Consider the following 18,179-nt stretch of genomic DNA (forward strand, 5'->3'; position numbering starts at 1 on the left):
GATGCGGTAGATGATTGCATTTACAATTCTTTTGAAGATTACTCAGTAAAGTTGTTCTAAAATGTACCTACTTACAAAATTAAGTAGGTAGCAACAGACGTATGATATGATTTATGGCGTTATCGACGTGTTACGTAATAGTTATTTGTTTTACAAGGGGGCAAAGTTGTTGTTTAATCCCCCGTCACTCTCAAGATAATATTGATACCCAAGCCAGCGAAATAATCCAAAATTAACACGTAAAGTGGAATCATGAGCGTTGTGAGGGTTTCAAGGCACAAGAGTGTCACGGGTTGAACAAACTTTGCTACCGAGTAAAACACAAAAATGTTCACCTACACGAGTAAAATAGGTACCTACTATCTGTAAAACACTATTTCAATAAACAAACCGGACAAGTGCGAGTCGGACTCGCCCACCGATGGTTCCGTATAAATTTAATTTTTAGTAACTGTTCCACCAATTCGCACGAAGCGCTTTGCTTCCTCTTTTCTTATGCGCACTGCCAAGGAATGGAATTCCTTGCCGGCGTCTATATTTCCGAGCTCATATAACCCGTCAACCTTCAAATCAAGGGTGAACAGGCACCTTCTGGGCAGGCTCGCTCCATCGTAGGCCACGTCTTCGCCTCGGCTAGTCTGTGGCCATGAGTAAGCCCATTTATAATAATAATAAAAAAAGTTATAACCGCCATGTGGGATGTTGATTCGACGATCATTATTCCGATAGTTGTTTCAGCGAACGGTCTAATAGCGAAGAGTCTCGACCACAGACAATCCATCCTCTAGACATAGCATAGTCGCGCTACCCCCTCTGCCACACATACGGTAACGTTACTCCATCTTCGAGTCAATCCCGTGCCGTGATTGGTCCGTGTCTTTGAACGGACCAATCACGGCACGGGATTCGCTCACCTCGTCCCCCCGCACCCCCGTATTTTTGGCAGCATCGGTTTCATGAAAGAATTGGCCTAAGCTCAGTCTAAAGGTTGGATTGTCAGTGGTCTCGACCAACATCTTGAGAGACTCTCACTAGGTGGTTGGGTCAAGGGCCAGATGCAGAAGGCGGTGATCTTGGACACGGCGGGGATAGTCCGCCGGTTCCTCTCTTTGCGGCCCTGACCACCGGCAGCTTGGGCCTTGCCCCGCTGCTGGCGGCACCCTAGGTTAGGTTTTTTATAATATGTTTATAAGTATTTTGTATTGTTTTTGTATTTTATTTTTATATCCATATTATAAATAACCTAATCTGAGAAATTAAATGAATAAAGGAAATAAAAAAAGTTATAACCGGCATGTGGGATGTTGATTCGACGATCATTGTTCCGATAGTTGTTTCAGCGAACAGTCTAATAGCGAAGAGTCTCGACCAACATCTCGAGAGACTCTCACTAGGTGGTTGGGTCAAGGGCCAGATGCAGAAGGCGGTGATCTTGGACACGGCGCGGATAGTCCGCCGGTTCCTCTCTCTGCGGCCCTGACCACCGGCAGCTTGGGCCTTGCCCCGCTGCTGGCGGCACCCTAGGTTAGGTTTTTATGTAATGTGTTTATATGTATTTTTTATTGTTTTGCAAGTGTTTTTTATTTTACTTTTATATTCATATTGTAAAAAAACCTAATCTGAGAAGATAAATAAATAAATGGAATAATAAAAAAAGTTATAGCGGCAACAGGAATACATAATCTGTTAACTATCACGGTTCATGAGATACAGCCTGTTGACAGACAGACGGGCAGTGGAGTCTTAGTAATAGGGTCCCGTTTTTACTCTTTGGGAACCCTAAAAATTAACACTTTACCTTGCCATATTGGTCTTGTTAATTGAACCCTTCGAAAAATACTTAGTAGGAAACAGTTTTAGTTTTTTTTTTCAATTAACGGGTTTGTACCACCATATAGACATTTTGCGTAAAAAACTTGCAAGTGCATGCTTTTCATTAAAATCCCTGTCAAAACTTACCGATTCAGAAGCGCTAAAATCAGTATATCACGCCTACTTTGAAAGCATAGTTAGATACGGCATAGAAGTTTGGGGAAATAGCACACAAATAAATGAAATTTTATTACTACAGAAAAAAGTTTAAGACTTATCGTTGGTTACTTTCCAGAAACGCATAGAGACCTTTTTGTAGAGTATAGAATCCTCACAGTAATAGCCCTGTACATATATCACATTTGTATTTATGTGTATAAAAATATTGACTCATTTAAACTCACATGTCAAGAAATGAATTACCCATTAAGGCGCAGAATTCAACTAGCACTACCGACGTCAAATTATACACATTTTAAAAATAGTATTTGTCGAGTATCATTAAATATTTTTAACGAACTAGATGATGACATAAAGACAGCTGAAAATCTCCAAATACTTAGTAAAAAACTTAAAAACTATCTTGTGTGTAGGCCCTTTTACAGCCTAAACGAATATTATACTCGATTTTTTGATTAAATTATTTTACCCAATTTTAATTAATTTCATATTTTGACATAGTTTAAATCCTTCTTATTGATACGAATATTTTATGAAATTCTGGACCAAATTATAACTGTTTTGACAATCTCACTTTATTTATACTTACAATTAATTAAGCAATCTAATTTATTTGTTAACTGTTGGTAATGTTTTATTTCTGGATTTCTTCTTTGTTTGTTTTTGTTATTGTTATAATGTTTTTATTGTTGACTGATTGATTAAGTATTTATTTGATATTTTATTATTGTATTTGCATGGCTTTTGTCTATATTCGCAAATAAAGAACTGAATACTGAATACTGTAACGCCGAACGCGGCTTGAATATGATTGATATTGATATCATGTTTATTTTAACTGGGGAAAAATAATGAACATTTAAGTAAAAATTTGTAAAATCCTTTTATTCAAGTATGTTTTCTTTAAAAAAACGTATGTATAATCTAATATCATATTACTTAAGGCACATGAGTAATGGTTGACAATATTCAATGTAATTAAGTGCATTTAGAATTTAAACCGGCAACTTATTTTTGACCTTGTTGCAAATGTATGTGTATTTCGTGATGTGATACTTGAGCTCTTCTATCCCGATATTAGTGACTTCGCCAACTTCATCTGCTGGTGGTTCTGAAATATAAAACCCGATTAATACTTTTACGGTTCCGTATCCGTAATTTTTGAAAAATTTCCAATACAGCTACCACGAGCTTATCACTGACCTGAAACTGACATATTCGCTAACGTCTGCGTAACTTACATTCTATAAATCTCGCTCGTACTGGCATAGATGCATAGAAAGTAAGTTACGCACACGCTAGCGAATGTCAGTGTCATGTCAGTGACACGCTCGAGGTGTTACTACTATATCACAAACCCACAGACTTGTCATTCTCGCGCTCGCGCTTGACAGACAGCTGAATTGTGCGAAAGGGAAGCCATCACGTATATGAACATCGCATGAGTGCGAAAGAGTCAGACTACAAATGAGAAAACGTGACCATTTTTGAGTTTGACAACGGCCGCGGACGGCCAAGAGCGTATCACCGTAATTTTCAATTTGAAAAATATACACAAATTCGGAAGAAAACTATTTGATAAAGTAATACAATGAAGATAGTGTCTTGTAGTGTACCGGATTTCAGTGTCACAGGGCCAAATAAACCTAGCAAATACTCATTTCAGAGGAATAATGATATTCCGAGCGAAATTTTCTTAACGATATTTTGTCAAATTAACAGCATAAAATGTGTAAGAAGCCGGTTTATACAATTGATTATAAGTTTTTCTTCCTTTGTGTGCTAATATTTTATCATATTACTCAATAATTTAAAATATTTTGTGTAAAAACATAACCTGTTACTTTACGCTAGGGCTTGACAAAATGTTCAGATGACAGTATCGATAACTTGTCGGTATATTAATAGCTATGTAATCATTTCTTCACAAGACATAATTAAGATATTAACCTTTATAACCGACTTCAAATAATAACGATTGTTATACCCTTTTTGAAGGTGCAGATGTTTAGCAGTAAATTTAAACTTCACTTTCCAACACAGAGAGTTAGACTACGATAAGGCTGTAACGATTTTGATAGCACATGCAGTGCAGGTGTTATTTTATACATCATAATGTCGTAGAATTTTAACGTTTAAAATAACACATTTGAAAAAGTAATAGTCGATAAAGCAATCAAACACCGACAGATTATTAATATGTTGTAACATGACATCACTATTTTTGATCTCACATAGACAATTTACGCACACACTTGCATTTCATTTTTGGTCGCACTTTTGAAGATTGACAGTTGTTCTTGTCTATTCTAATTCTATGCACAAACCTAAATTCAAATACCACTTACCTAAATTCTGCCACACGGGAGGGGGAAACACTGGTAGTTGAGTGAATACGTACACTCTTTTGGACTCTCTTTTCACTCCCATATCCGCTGCTTTCTGTTTTCTTTGCAACGCCATTCGATACCAGAATGCAGATTTTCTGAGACAAAAATAGTAAAGACGGTTGTTATTTATACGCAGAGGGAAGCAACTTTGTATTGAGATAGCATATCGGCTACCACCTTGACACTGACATAATAATTCGCTAGCGTGTGCGTAACATACTTTCTATGCATCTCGCTCGCACTCGAATATTAGTGGGAGCGAGATGTATAGAAAGTAAGCTACGTATACGATAGCGAATATTTCTGTATTATTATCTTTTTGTGATAAATAAAGTCGTAAATAAATGTGAAATGCTAGCTCGTGGTAGCCGTGCTTGACTACATAATTGAGGTTGGGCATGGATATCCTCTGCACTGGGTTCCTCATCAGGCTGTCTGACAGATTAAGCGCCACTTGCACCTGGCGGTCTAGCACAACTTGCGTTCTCGCGCGCGAGTCCATACTTGAAGTCGCGCCAGATGTATGTAGTCGCGCGCGAGAACGCAACTCATGCTAGACCGCCTGGAATGGTGCAACCCGGTGTTAACCGGTTAAACCTGGAGTTACCATGCTTACCAGTACAAATTGACACTAGGTTAACGATTTAACAGGTTAACCTCGGGTTAGTGGGATGGTGCAAGTGGCTCTAAAGGGGTCTCTATCATGACACGTAGTGTTCTAACAGACGGAATGTGAACATACTTGAGATAGTCCTGTACCACGTTGTTGGCGATGGGCATGGATGTCCTCTGCACCGGGTCGCTGATCAGCTGGCCGACTGTTTTGACAGGGGATCGTTCTGACACGTAGTGTTCTAACAGACGGGCTGCAATCGGCTTCAGGTTCGCTGAAAATAAAAGATTGGCCCGTTTAATGTAACGTGTCGAAGTCTATACCTACCAATAGTCTAGTCTAGGCTATTGTATCACTGTCGTGATGACAAGTTAAATACCTACAAATTAAATGTCTCAACGCGAAATATGGTGATTTAGTCTTGGCTTTACTTAACTTTTATCAACTATGATTTTATCTCTATTTAATGTTCTACATAAACACAAACAACTACTTATGTGATAAGGACAAGTTTAAAAATTAAAATTATATCTAAATCTTGTCAGTCACAGTAGAGGTCAGCAAGGTCAAGGTGTGTATTTTTTTGTAAGATGTCCAAATGTTACCTACTTAAAGATGCCGTCATACAGGCGCGTTTTCCGGGCGGGGCGTGAGCGGGGCGCGCCGCTTTTACATATAAAACGCTCACGGCCCGCCCGGAAAACGCGCCTGTGTAACGGAACCTTAAAAGTCCAACGTACACCTTAAAAATTAACGCTGTCCGCGTATCAGTATCAGGTAGATCTTACGCTTGCTTGCCATTATCGTAGTATAATAAACAACAATAGTTGAAGGGCATGTAACGATTAATCTAATAGTAACTTACTGAAATCGGCTCGCAAACAAACTTCGGCTAGGTACAAATGTTCCAGGCACACGTGGACTTGAGCAAATTTCATTAACAGGTTTTTCCAAGGGCTGATATCGATCTCGTCTGATATTAAAGGCACCTGAAACATACAAAACAAACGCGTTGTACGCGTTTCTTTTCAATCACAAGTCCGCGTTCTTTGAGCGCCGCCGATTATAATGAGAATAATGTTAAAATGTTTGGCTGAAAGGCTCACCTATTCATCCAGATGGTAATATGTGATGTCTCCCACATGACAATGGAAGAGGGAAAGCATACATTTTTTCTGTAAATAAGGTGGCTATGGTAGGTGTAGGGTTAAGCCTCAGGCAGGATTGAAGCCAAATATTGCAATGGTAACCACTGGTAACAATTTGGTGGTAATTAATAGGAATAACCCAGAAGCTCCAATAGCGCTATGTAGAAATTCGATAATGTCTTTATTAGCGATTGCTGTAGTCTGGGTTGAGGTTATTTTCCACATGCTGCAATGGAATGGAATTCATTCCTAAAGTGGGTATGCACTTTTGCAGCTCGCTATACACCATCCCCATCCATCTAACGCCATCTGGTGAGGGATATCTAACTACGGAATGTCTAATATTTATTCCATTATGTATTGGAAAATGTTGCTAGAGTGGTGGTAGCCACGTGTTAAATGTTAACGAATAAAATGTACGCATTGTCAGTGGTCAACCAGAACTTCATAACTTCTCGTTTTTAGGGTTCCGTACCCAAAGGGTAAAAACGGGACCCTATTACTAACACTCCGCTGTCCGTCCGTCCGTCCGTCCGTCCGTCCGTCCGTCTGTCCGTCCGTCCGTTCGTCCGTCCGTCCGTCTGTCACCAGGCTGTATCTCACGAACCGTGATAGCTAGACAGTTGAAATTTTCACAGATGATGTATTTCTGTTGCCGCTATAACAACAAATACTAAAAACAGAATAAAATAAAGATTTAAGTGGGGCTCCCATACAACAAACGTGATTTTAGACCGAAGTTAAGCAACTTCGGGCGGGGTCAGTACTTGGATGGGTGACCGTTCTTTTGCTTGTTTTGCTCTATTTTTTGTTGATGGTGCGGAACCCTCCGTGCGCGAGTCCGACTCGCACTTGACCGGTTTTTACCTCGTTAACGTCTTTCTTTTCAGTCACAAGTCCATGTTTCTTGAGCGAGGCGAAATCGTCGACAGTGAGCTCGTGAGGGTCGTCCTCGTAGAAGGACTGCGAGTCCAGCCGGATGGAGTGGTCTCCCGAGGACAGCGTCTCGAACGGGTTCAGAGAGAACTCGCCGCACATCGTCATGTCTTGGATGGTCTGGTTTATTTGCTCTATTGATTCGTGAGTTCTGAAAATAAAGCACAGTAAAGACTGAGGAACTTTGTCATAGAATAGAATCCGAAGGGCTTCTCACTGCAGAGAAAATACTGGTGCCGCCTCAACAGAATCCGCACAGGTCATGGCAGGTGCAATCATATGCGACACAAATGGGGATGGAAAGAGAGCCCGTTATGTGACTGCGGCGTTGAAGATGAAACTACCCAGCACAATGTAGAACGGTGCCCAAAGAGACGTTTCCAGGGCAGCCCGGAGGACCTCTACACCAATCTGACACCTGATGCGATCGATTGGCTGCGTAGCCTGGATGTCGACTTATAATTAGTTATACTAGTTGCCTACAATATTAATACGCCATACGCTTAAATAAATAGAATAGAATCTATAATAATACCTTTAAACGAACAATTCTTGTTAATTTATTTATTTATATATATATTTCGGGGATCTCGGAAACGGCTCTAACGATTTCGATGAAATTTGGTATATAGGGGTTTTCGGGGGCGAAAAATCGATCTAGCTAGGTCTTATCTCTGGGAAAACGCGCATTTCCGAGTTATTATATGTTTTCCGAGCGAAGCTCGGTCACCCAGATATTAGTTATTTATTCGTAAACACAGACAATGCACATAATTACACAAAAAGGACAGTGAATTTTAACTAATTTTTTTTTTATAAAGTGTCACGAAATGACCCCATCTCAGCATGTTGCTGGCGACTTCCAGCGCTGATCTTACGATGAGAAACATCATTGGGTACGGAAGGCGCAAGATACAAAAAATTGGCCAAGAGCATGTCGGGCCATGCTCGGTGAAGGGGAACCCTAGATACCATTCTGTCAGAATAGGTTAAACGGGGGCTATTATAGTAAGTGGGCTTTTTCTAAAATAAATATCGAAAACCCGATTCTTTCAAATCTGGACGTTCTTGGGCTCATTCTACTCAGAATCGACAGCACTCTCCATCCTACCATTAAAAAAAGATGTCCCAAAATTTTGTATGAAAATTGTACATTCCACTACGTCACGTTACATACAAGTGAAAATTTTTCTCATACTAAAAACGTGACGTAATGGAATGGACATTTTGGGACATCTTTTTTTAATGGTAGGATGGAGAGTGCTGTCGATTCTGAGTAGAATGAGCCCAAGAACGTCCAGATTTGAAAGAATCGGGTTTTCGATATTTATTTTAGAAAAAGCCCAAGTATCATGTAGCCCATGTAGGTACATTACAAGCCGATTAACAGCCGATTTATCTTTTAGACGTTGCCACATTCGAAAGTGCCACAATGTGCCATAAATAATCCCACGACTAAATTTCGCTTGTGGCGTCATGGAACACATAGAGGGCGCTTGCTATCTAGTTCAAAATGTGGTCCTAGGTGCACACTAAACTTACAGTTCTACCACCGAAGGGTGCTTTAGTGTAGCGTCGTCGAGAAAATTGGTAATATACTATTTCCGAAGTTAAACTGTTGTGAGACATACTAACATTGAATAATTTTACGATTTAGACTCACTTGTTTTGTCACTCTCGCGACATGTTTCGGAGAGCCTAGGTCTCCTTTCTCAAGCACTAACAGTGCGAACAGACGTTCACGACGGCCGTGTGTCGCGTACAAGTGAGTCTAAACTGTAAAATTATTAAATCTCAAAAGCGAAATTTTGTCAAAAACATTAGTACCTGTTATCGCTCGTCCAGATGCCAGCAATAAAAAAGGAATGTTCCAAAAGACTCATGACTCTAGTGTATTCCCACATGGTCTTTTCAGTGCCGACTTGTGCGACCAGCGATAGAGCCTGCGGCGGGCTGGCGCGCAAGTTCTTTAGGACTTTGGACGCTTGGGAGTGACCGCGGGATAACTTTAGTACCAACTTGGATAGGTAAGTTTTGTTATTTGCATCTATCTGAAAAATAAAATGTCCTTGGCTTTGAAGTAAGAAAGGGACAATTCGAATATGTCACGCGTACGTTGGTAGCGACGTCTGTTAAAATCGTTGAAATCTGCTAAAAGCTATTGAGAGTTTGCTCGGCTCTCGACTGCTCTAATCAAGGCAGGTCTAATAAGCAAAAACCGGCCAAGTGCGAGTCGGACTCGCGCACGGAGGGTTCCGCACCATCAACAAAAAATAGAGCAAACCAAGCAAAAAAAACAAGCAAAAAAACGGTCACCCATCCAAGTACTGACCCCGCCCGACGTTGCTTAACTTCGGTCAAAAATCACATTTGTTGTATGGGAGCCCCACTTAAATCTTTATTTTATTCTGTTTTTAGTATTTGTTGTTATAGCGGCAACAGAAATACATCATCTGTGAAAATTTCAACTGTCTAGCTATCACGGTTCGTGAGATACAGCCTGGTGACAGACGGACGGACGGACGGACGGACGGACGGACAGCGGAGTCTTAGTAATAGGGTCCCGTTTTTACCCTTTGGGTACGGAACCCTAAAAAAGAGAACGCGTCATGCGATTCGATTCACTCAATGCGTTAGAGAGGGACAACATGAGTCATTCATCAGTTTATGAGACTGAGATTTCTGTAGCACTCTTATTTATTGTCTCGACGATGCAATTAAACATTCTACCTACACGGTTTTGTCTATGTAACTTTTTTGTAAATTAACTATCTACATATTTATCGGTTATGGAAGCTTTACTCACGAATGGTCTTATCTTTCCACTGGATATGAATTTGAGGGCTTGTAACAGTAACGTCACGACTTCTTCAGCCGTTTCACAATCTGGAATAAACAAGATACAAGATTGTTCAGTAATTACTAGCAACCCGCCCCGACTTCGCACGGGTTAACAAATTATACATAAACCTTCCTCTTGAATCACTCTTTCTTTAAAAAAAACATCAAAATCCGTAGTTTAAAAGTTCTAAGCATACATACATAGGGACAGACAGCGGGAGGCGACTTTTCTATGTAGTGATAAACTTCACTGTCAGCTCTATTTATTTTAATTCTTGGGACAAGGTTGTCAAAGACCTTGTTTGCTTCCATCGCATGCAACGGGGAAAACGCTAAGATGAGGTCCTGGTGTACAGGTCATCTGACCATGTGGCACTGATGGCTATTTAAGAATTGTCAACCCACCCTAGATTTTTCTTCTTAGCCTGTGTACGTCTACGTTACGTCGTACGTTACTGCTGTCTACGTTTCTCTATTAATCTTCAGGTGCTTTATTTTATGCATGGTGTAAAATAATTTATTTTTCTCAAAAATGGACGGCAAAGTCGACGTTGCCGGTTGAAAAATAGGTCCCGAAGTGTGTATTTTATGGTCATTCAAAAAATTAAAAAGTTAAAAACATTGCAGTCTCGATTTCGGGACTTCAATGTTGCATACAAATTCCGTTATTTAACGAGTTCCAAACTTTTTAAACTTTAAATGGCCATATCAAATGAAGGCATAGGTCCATTAAACAGCCAAACAGATGATCAGCACTTATTATTATAATGTTGGTACCGCGACTATTTAGGTGTCTTAAATACGTTGGCGTATTTTCAGCAGACAACAATACACTTCTTTTTTTTAAAGGCTGCAAGCAAATCTTTTTAATGGTTTTACTTTTTTCTGTGAAAATTAGAACGTTGCTTCTGTAAAATATTTCTATTTCTTGCACCATTTTTGAGAAAAGCACTATATATGACTCGGCTGGAAGGCTACTTGCAGGCTTCGGATTCAATTAAACGGACTCTCAAGGTCGTCCGTTTAAAACGAATCCTCAGCCTGCAAGTAGCTACTTCCGAACCTCGACAATAATGTACTATTAAATACAGTCAAATACCCTATACCAGCGGTTGGTCCTTTAACACCTAAAATGCTGCGCTCTATACCCTAGGGTAGCCAAGATCCTGGATCAAATATTTCAAGAATTACTTGTATTATTGAAAGTGTAAGTTTTCTTTACCTCTCAATATGTCCCACAGTTTGTATATAAAGTCGTTGCTGGAACCCTGCGCGTTCATGACGGACAAGCACTGCTTGAGCGTGGTGGTGTTTTCCGTGACACAGACACAGCCTCCTTCGGGATACTGCGCCGTGTATGCGTAGGCTTCTGTTTGGTTTAGCAGCTGGTTTAGGCGCTTGGAGTTATTCGGATATTTTAGGCTCGGGTTGGAAAATCTGAAATAATTGGATACTTACGTAAATTAACACATTCATTGCCACCCAGCCAAACAAGACATCAGCGCCAGGCTACAAACATTTCTTCATATAAAGGACCTTTATAATTTATATGAAGAAATGTTTGTGGCCTGGCGCTGATGTCTTATCTACTCCTGGTGTAGTATCACGATCCCGACTATCGGGTCGTCCGGCCTGGGAACGAAATCATGAAATACCCGATAGTCGGGTTTTCGGCACTGAATATGTTGAAAAACAAAATCTTTGAAGATTGAGGGGAAAATAGATAGGGCAGAGTTGATGTCAATAATCGGTTCAAGGGACCCTTGTATAAGACAGTCAAAGTCAAGGATATAATGGAAATATTCATTGCAGCTCAGTTGGTTGGCCAATGAGGAGTTTTTGCATTCTACCTTTTCGTCAAGAATTGTTCCTTTTATTCTTTCTTCGTTGAATAGTTTCTTCAAGACTAACAAGATAAGTAATTTGATGGCTCCTCTACACGATGGGCCAACGCCGGCCACTCCAAGGGACGCAATTATGCGTTAGAGGGAGCAAGTGATATTGCTATCTCATTCTACCGCATGGCTGCGTCCCTTGGAGTAGCCGGCGTTGGCCCATTGTATAGAGGAGCCATGAACTTTTCTGTATTTCATAGTAGGGTAATTCGCCAGTAACTGGCCACCGGCCAATAACTGGCCTCGCTAAACTAAAAATGAATTATATTCACCTAAAATGAATTATATTAGTATTAGTATAAGGTCTCAATAACTGGCCATCCTGCAATAAGCCACCTTATACTAAATTGAATTCTGTTTATAGGTAAATATAATTCATTTTTAGTTTAGGGTGGCCAGTTACTGGCGAATTACCCTAGTTGAATTGATTGTTACCTGATTTGAGCAGTCTCCAAGTTGACAGAAGAGCTGCCAGCAGCAGTCATGTCAACAAGGATTTGGTTGATATTGTGCAGAGCGTAGACAGACTTCCAGATTGCATTGCAGGGGCTCGCCAAATGGCCTACTATCACTTCTTGCTCCTGAAACAGATATTTTCATGATTTAGAATATTTCGATTTTTAACCAGCTTCAAAAATAAAAAGGTTCTGAACACGACAAGGTAGATAAAATGTGAAAAAACCAATTTCAACTCTACTTACATATAATTTATAAACACATAGTTCAGCAGTTTCTAACGATAAATTAAAAGTTTTGAGAATTGCTTCAGAAATAACAAAGTACAGAGGAAAGACCAAAAAAATGTTTGTTTAAAGAGACTAGCTTGTAAAATATACTTGAACAATGTTACTTAAAAAATACACTTACAAAGTTAACCTTGCAGCTAATGAAGGGAGTTATAAGTGTGTTTCCTGTCCACTCACAGTGTAGCTCTGTGATTCCTCCGTGGGGCGCATTCAGCAACTCATCGGTGTTGCGAGAGCTGTACGACACGCCTGACAGCACATACTTGCAATCCACCGAGATGTCTACCTGGAATTGAATAAAATTAAAAATGTATTGAAAGAAGAAATGTCTTTGCCCATACATTTATATACTTATACAGGCTGCTTCCTGTAACAGGAGCAATAAATTAAACTGTAGGCTGGACTCCTCAAACTGACCAACATTTGTTCAGCAACTTTTGAAAATAACTCATGTTTTGATTTTTATTACACTTTAAAGTTTATCCTAACACGCAATGTATTGCAAATTTAGTTATGTTTAAAGCGTGACAAGCAACGTCAAACACACTGATGTCAGCGTACATTGAAGGCAATATTTATTTTGTATGAAAAAGAGGAAGTCTAAAGGATTCATAATTTTTAAAAGTTGCTGAACAAATGTTGGTCAGTTTGAGGAGTACAGCCTTTAGTTTAATTTATTGCTCCTGTTACAGGAAGCACCCTGTATACATTTAATATTACATTTTAGACAGGCTAATGCTGTTACATCTAAATCATATCTATTAAATCATAGTTCGCTTAGCGTGATTACACTGTTTTACATAGTTTGGAAGTCTATTAACACAGAGTTCACAACTTTAGAGGGTAATTCGCTCAAAGTCTTTACTGTTTAGTTTGCAATGAAGTTTTTGCTTCCTTTTAACAGGTGACTTGCAAGAGTAGTAAGTAACAAATGCTGACAACAACTGTAACAAGTCCTCTTTAGCTGTTTTTTTGGATGCTTTCTTTAGTGAACTCTACTGCCCAAACATAAAAAAAAGATTAGTGTAGGTATACACAAGTTCAGCATTTCCCAAGCTATGGGTCACAACCCATTGGTAGGTCGCGAGCGAATATTGATAGGGCCATGAAACTACTAGGAAATCTGAGCGTAACCAATGATTTGGGTCTCAAAAACGGCAGTTAGTGTTACGTGGGTCGGAGCCCAGTCTACTTTGGGAACCACTGCACTAGTTAATAGTGCTGTTTGGATTTTACTTGAAAGTGGCAAAGCCACTACACAAATTCATCATCATCACCATCATATCAGTCCTTTATCGCCCACTGCTGAGCATAGGCCTCTCTTCTAGACACACAAATTAACCTGCTTAAAGTCAAATGAAAATGACTGCTTACCAAATCATCATTTAGCCCCTCTTCTTTTCCAAATTTCTCTATAATATTTTCAACATCTACTTCTTCCAAGGCCATGGCTCCATCGTAAGTCACAATTCCCCTAGCAAACTGGTCTTGATTTGATTGTATAGTTAACAACAACGGTTTACCCTCGGACTCCGGGTTACATACTATCCACATGGGTATGCTCTCTTCAGAATGCAGCTTTGATATAGCCATATTGTAAAAGTTGGCTATTTCTCTGCATTAGCACAAAACAATGTTAATAAGATAAAGCTTCAAATGATAAGTTCTCTAAACTGCTTTAGATTAAAAGTGGTAATACTCTATCGCACTGCACCTCGAGAAAAAGATATCTCTTTCTCTCTCTCTTTTATGGGTGCGACGCACCAAGGTCGCGGTGCGGTGCGATTGTGTGTTAGCACTCTAAGACTCGGAATGGTTGCAGTTATATAGAGGCTTAAGAGCCTGACATAGCCCCTAACAAATAAACATTTAAAAAATATACCTATTTATTTTCTTCCTCGCGTTGTCCCGGCATTTTGCCACGGCTCATGGGAGCCTGGGGTCAGCTTGGCAACTAATCCCAGTAATTGGCGTGGGCACTAGTTTTACGAAAGCGACTGCCATCTGACCTTTCAACCCAGAGGGTAAACTATTGCCCGTATTGGGATTAGTCCGGTTTCCTCACGATGTTTTCCTTCACCGAAAAGCGACTGGTAAATATCAAATGATATTTCGTACATAAGTTCCGAAAAACTCATTGGTACGAGCCGGGGTTCGAACCCGCGACCTCCGGATTGCAAGTTGCACGCTCTTACCGCTAGGCCACCAGCGCTTCTAAAAAATATACCTATAATACCTACAAATAAAATCCTACATTACCTACCTAGCCTTATCAATGCCAATTGGTACATGGTTGCTTTCATCCTTGTTCCACAATTGAGCCTCTTCTGATATAAGTGTATCATCCAAGATTGTGTGCAGACTCAAGTCCAGCTTAAGCGGAGAGCCAGTTAAATCTAATTCCTCTGAAATTCCAGTAAATAAATTATGATAAGTAATAGGCAGACCGAAAAGGAGATGGCGGGACGACATGGACGCATTTTATCCAGATTGGCGGGAAGGCACAAACAACAGGATTAAGTGGAGGAAAGGCCCCTCCTTTGCCCAGCAGTGGGACTAAACCAGGCTAACAAAAAAAAAACAAGTAACTAGTAATCAATACAGTACCTATAGTTTGTCAAAGGACTGTCTCATTTCAAACATAGACAGAGATAATCATACTATCGTTGTCTTACACTAGAACTAGCACCCAAAAGAAAAGGATGAGTATAGTTTTTTTGGTTCTTATTTACTGACAAATTGGTTTGACCAACTATATGTAAAGCCAAAGTAAGAACATGATTGATACTATAAGTTCATGCAATACCTTTGGGATTTTGACTTGCTTTTCCAGTAGTATCAGCTTGCAGCACATTTTGTTTAGCCTGTGAGAAAGTAGAAGTTTTTGCAGGTTAAATTGTTTATTTGAATTGTTATAGATTTGTTATAGCTATTACCCATAGATTAGGCCAAATCACGCCAAACTAATTTACTACTAGTTTACCTTTAAATACACCATAATAACATCACTAGAATTTTTTGCATACATTTCAACGTAGCTGGGACATTTTTGTCTTTCTATGCAATATTTAGGATATAAATCTAAAACTGGCTGGAGAACGGTGTTCATTTTGATTAAGATTATTTATTTAACAAAGAGAAACAATGCAATTTTGTTTTACTAAACTTGTTCTATTCGTAACGATAAATTTTATTTTGAAATTAGAATGAATGTATAGTTTTTTTAACAAATGACAGATCAGTAGAAAAATTCAAATGCCGGATTCCTAGTTTTTGAGAAATCATATTTAAAGCATTGTTAAAATCATTATTATTTGTATTCCTAGTAGAGTACATTTATATAATAATATATACATTAAGAAACTCAGGAAATGTTTTTAGGATAAGCCAGTAAAACAATTGCTGATGAATTTATAGCAGTTGATAACTTAATAAAATATCGTTTACTCAAATAATCTTGGTTGACTAGTGACAGAAAATGTCAATAGATGGCAGTAGGGCGTACTCCCGCGGCTCCCGGCACTGGTTTTCTATACAAATAATAATAAATAATTAAAAATATAATTAAAAAAAAAACAACCAAAATAACTACATTTTAATTCTTTTTTTAAAAAAAGGGAACCGCCTTCAAAAAATCAACCCACTGAAAAGCACAAAATAATTTTTATATACCCCACCCCTATCCTTGTTCAGTCCCTATACCGTCGTTAAGCAAATTTCTGCCAAAAGTAGTTAATACCTAATAATAAGAAAATTAATAGCCATCCGGGTAATTACTTAGTTTTTGAAGGCGGTGCCAAACCAACAAAAATATTCTTTGCTGCCAAACAGAATAAAAAACGAATAGTTAGTAAGTACCTAATGCAAGAACTAAGTTAGTAAGACTCTAAAATTTTGGTTTGGCACCGACTTCAAAAACTAAGTAATTACCCGGATGGCTATTAATTTTCTTATTATTAGGTATTAACTACTTTTTGGCAGAAATTTGCTTAACGACGGTATAGGGACTGAACAAGGATAGGGCTGGGGTATATAATAGTTATTTTCGATACAAGTGCGAAAAAGAGGAAATTCGAAACGAGTGGCGATAAATTAAAACACGACCGAAGGGAGTGTTTTAAATCGACACGAGTTGCGAATTACTTATTCGCACGTGTATCGAACAACGTTTTACAGTACATATGGCACTTTAAAGTTTCGACATACGCACGAAAAGTGCTATTATACGCACTAGTGCGGAAAAGTAGCCCCATATGTACTGTAAAAATTATTTTGTGCTTTTCAGTGGGTTGATTTTTTGAAGGCGGTTCCCTTTTTTTAAAAAAAGAATTAAAATGTAGTTATTTTGGTTGTTTTTTTTTTAATTATATTTTTAATTATTTTTTTGTTTAATTTTATTTTTATTTTTTACTTTTTAGTGATAGGTTCATTCTTCATTTATTTTAGGTTTTGAGCTAAAATATGAGTTTGTTTCCTATAGTTATTAAAGCGGTTAGAAAAAAAAAGTCGATCGACCCATACCTAGGTGTCTCTAGGTAACTCTGCAACATAGGCACACGACGACGAGTCGGTTAACCAAAACAGTAGGTGCCTATGGTTTACCAAACCTGAGTTCCACTAGGTACAGTCAGGGTTCAGCATCAGCTCTATCTTGGGTACTGCTCACCCAAGTGCTCATCAAGGCGTGTCGGATGACAAAAACAGATTGTGTCTATGTTGCACCAAACCTGAGTTCCACTAGGTGCAGCCAAGGTTCAACATCAGCTCTATCTTGGGTACTACTCACCCAAGTGCTCATCAAGGGGTGTCAGATGACCAAAACAGCGTGGGCCTATGTTGCACCAAACCTGAGTTCCACTAGGTACATCCAGGATTTAGCATCAGCTCTATCTTGGGTACTGCTCTCCCAAGTTCTCATCAAGGGGTGTCGGATGACCAAAACAGCGTGTGCGTATGTTGCACCAAACCTGAGGTCCACTAGGTACATCCAGGGTTCAGCATCAGCTCTATCTTGGGTACTGCTCACCCAAGTGCTCATCAAGGGGTGTCGGATGACCAAAACAGCGTGTGCGTATGTTGCACCAAACCTGAGTTCCACTAGGTACATCCAGGGTTCAGCATCAGCTCTATCTTGGGTACTGCTCTCCCAAGTGCTCATCAAGGCGTGTCCGATGACCAAAACAGCGTGGGCCTATGTTGTACCAAACCTGAGTTCCACTAGGTACAGCCAGGGTTCAGCATCAGCTCAGATCTATGTATACTAAAACCTTCTCCAGAATGTAACAAACACTTTTCTGAAAACCGCATCAAAATCGGTTCAGCCAAACGCGAGATAATCGCGAACAAATATACATACATACATACATACATACATACATACATACATACGGGTCAAACTGAGAACCTCCTTTTTTTTTGAAGTCGGTTAAAAATACAGTAGATACCGGAACCGGGAGTTCCCAGTTCTCGCCAGGAATACGTCAAACTCAATACAGTACCGGGAGCATTCCCTAGATGGCAGCACTGGCAATGTAGATATAGATGGTCAAGCAAATCTTGTCAGTAGAAAAAAGCGCCAAATTCAAATTTTCTATGGGACGATATCCCTAGGCGCCTAC

General features: G+C 39.4%; 1 protein-coding gene across 1 annotated transcript; it reads right to left on the bottom strand.

Moving 5' to 3' along the window:
• Window positions 1-2,948: 2,948 nt before the first annotated feature.
• On the bottom strand, window positions 2,949-15,717 carry LOC134659411 (protein zwilch). The gene is made up of 14 exons (XM_063515057.1): window positions 15,545-15,717; window positions 15,368-15,425; window positions 14,825-14,966; window positions 13,936-14,176; window positions 12,683-12,847; window positions 12,251-12,396; window positions 11,143-11,357; window positions 9,886-9,965; window positions 8,907-9,130; window positions 7,011-7,230; window positions 5,861-5,984; window positions 5,125-5,269; window positions 4,341-4,477; window positions 2,949-3,103 (listed from the first exon to the last, which is right to left on the bottom strand). Exons 1-14 carry the CDS (start codon window positions 15,668-15,670, stop codon window positions 2,988-2,990), a joined length of 2,139 nt encoding a protein of 712 aa, XP_063371127.1. The 5' UTR covers window positions 15,671-15,717; the 3' UTR covers window positions 2,949-2,987.
• Window positions 15,718-18,179: the final 2,462 nt, after the last annotated feature.

This window comes from Cydia amplana, chromosome 2 (genome assembly GCF_948474715.1).
Source record: "Cydia amplana chromosome 2, ilCydAmpl1.1, whole genome shotgun sequence".
In the NCBI taxonomy this organism is placed as follows: Eukaryota; Metazoa; Arthropoda; class Insecta; order Lepidoptera; family Tortricidae; genus Cydia; species Cydia amplana.

What these genes read in the sequence shown, in the direction of transcription:
- LOC134659411 (XM_063515057.1), bottom strand. Translation starts at nt 15,670, where the DNA reads ATGAACACCGTTCTCCAGCCAGTTTTAGATTTATATCCTAAATATTGC. An exon ending in TTATTATGGTGTATTTAAAG is followed by an intron (nt 15,426 to 15,544) that starts GTAAACTAGTAG and finishes ACTTTCTCACAG; the next exon opens with GCTAAACAAAATGTGCTGCA. An exon ending in ATCTGGACGAGCGATAACAG is followed by an intron (nt 7,231 to 8,906) that starts GTACTAATGTTT and finishes CTTTATTTTCAG; the next exon opens with AACTCACGAATCAATAGAGC.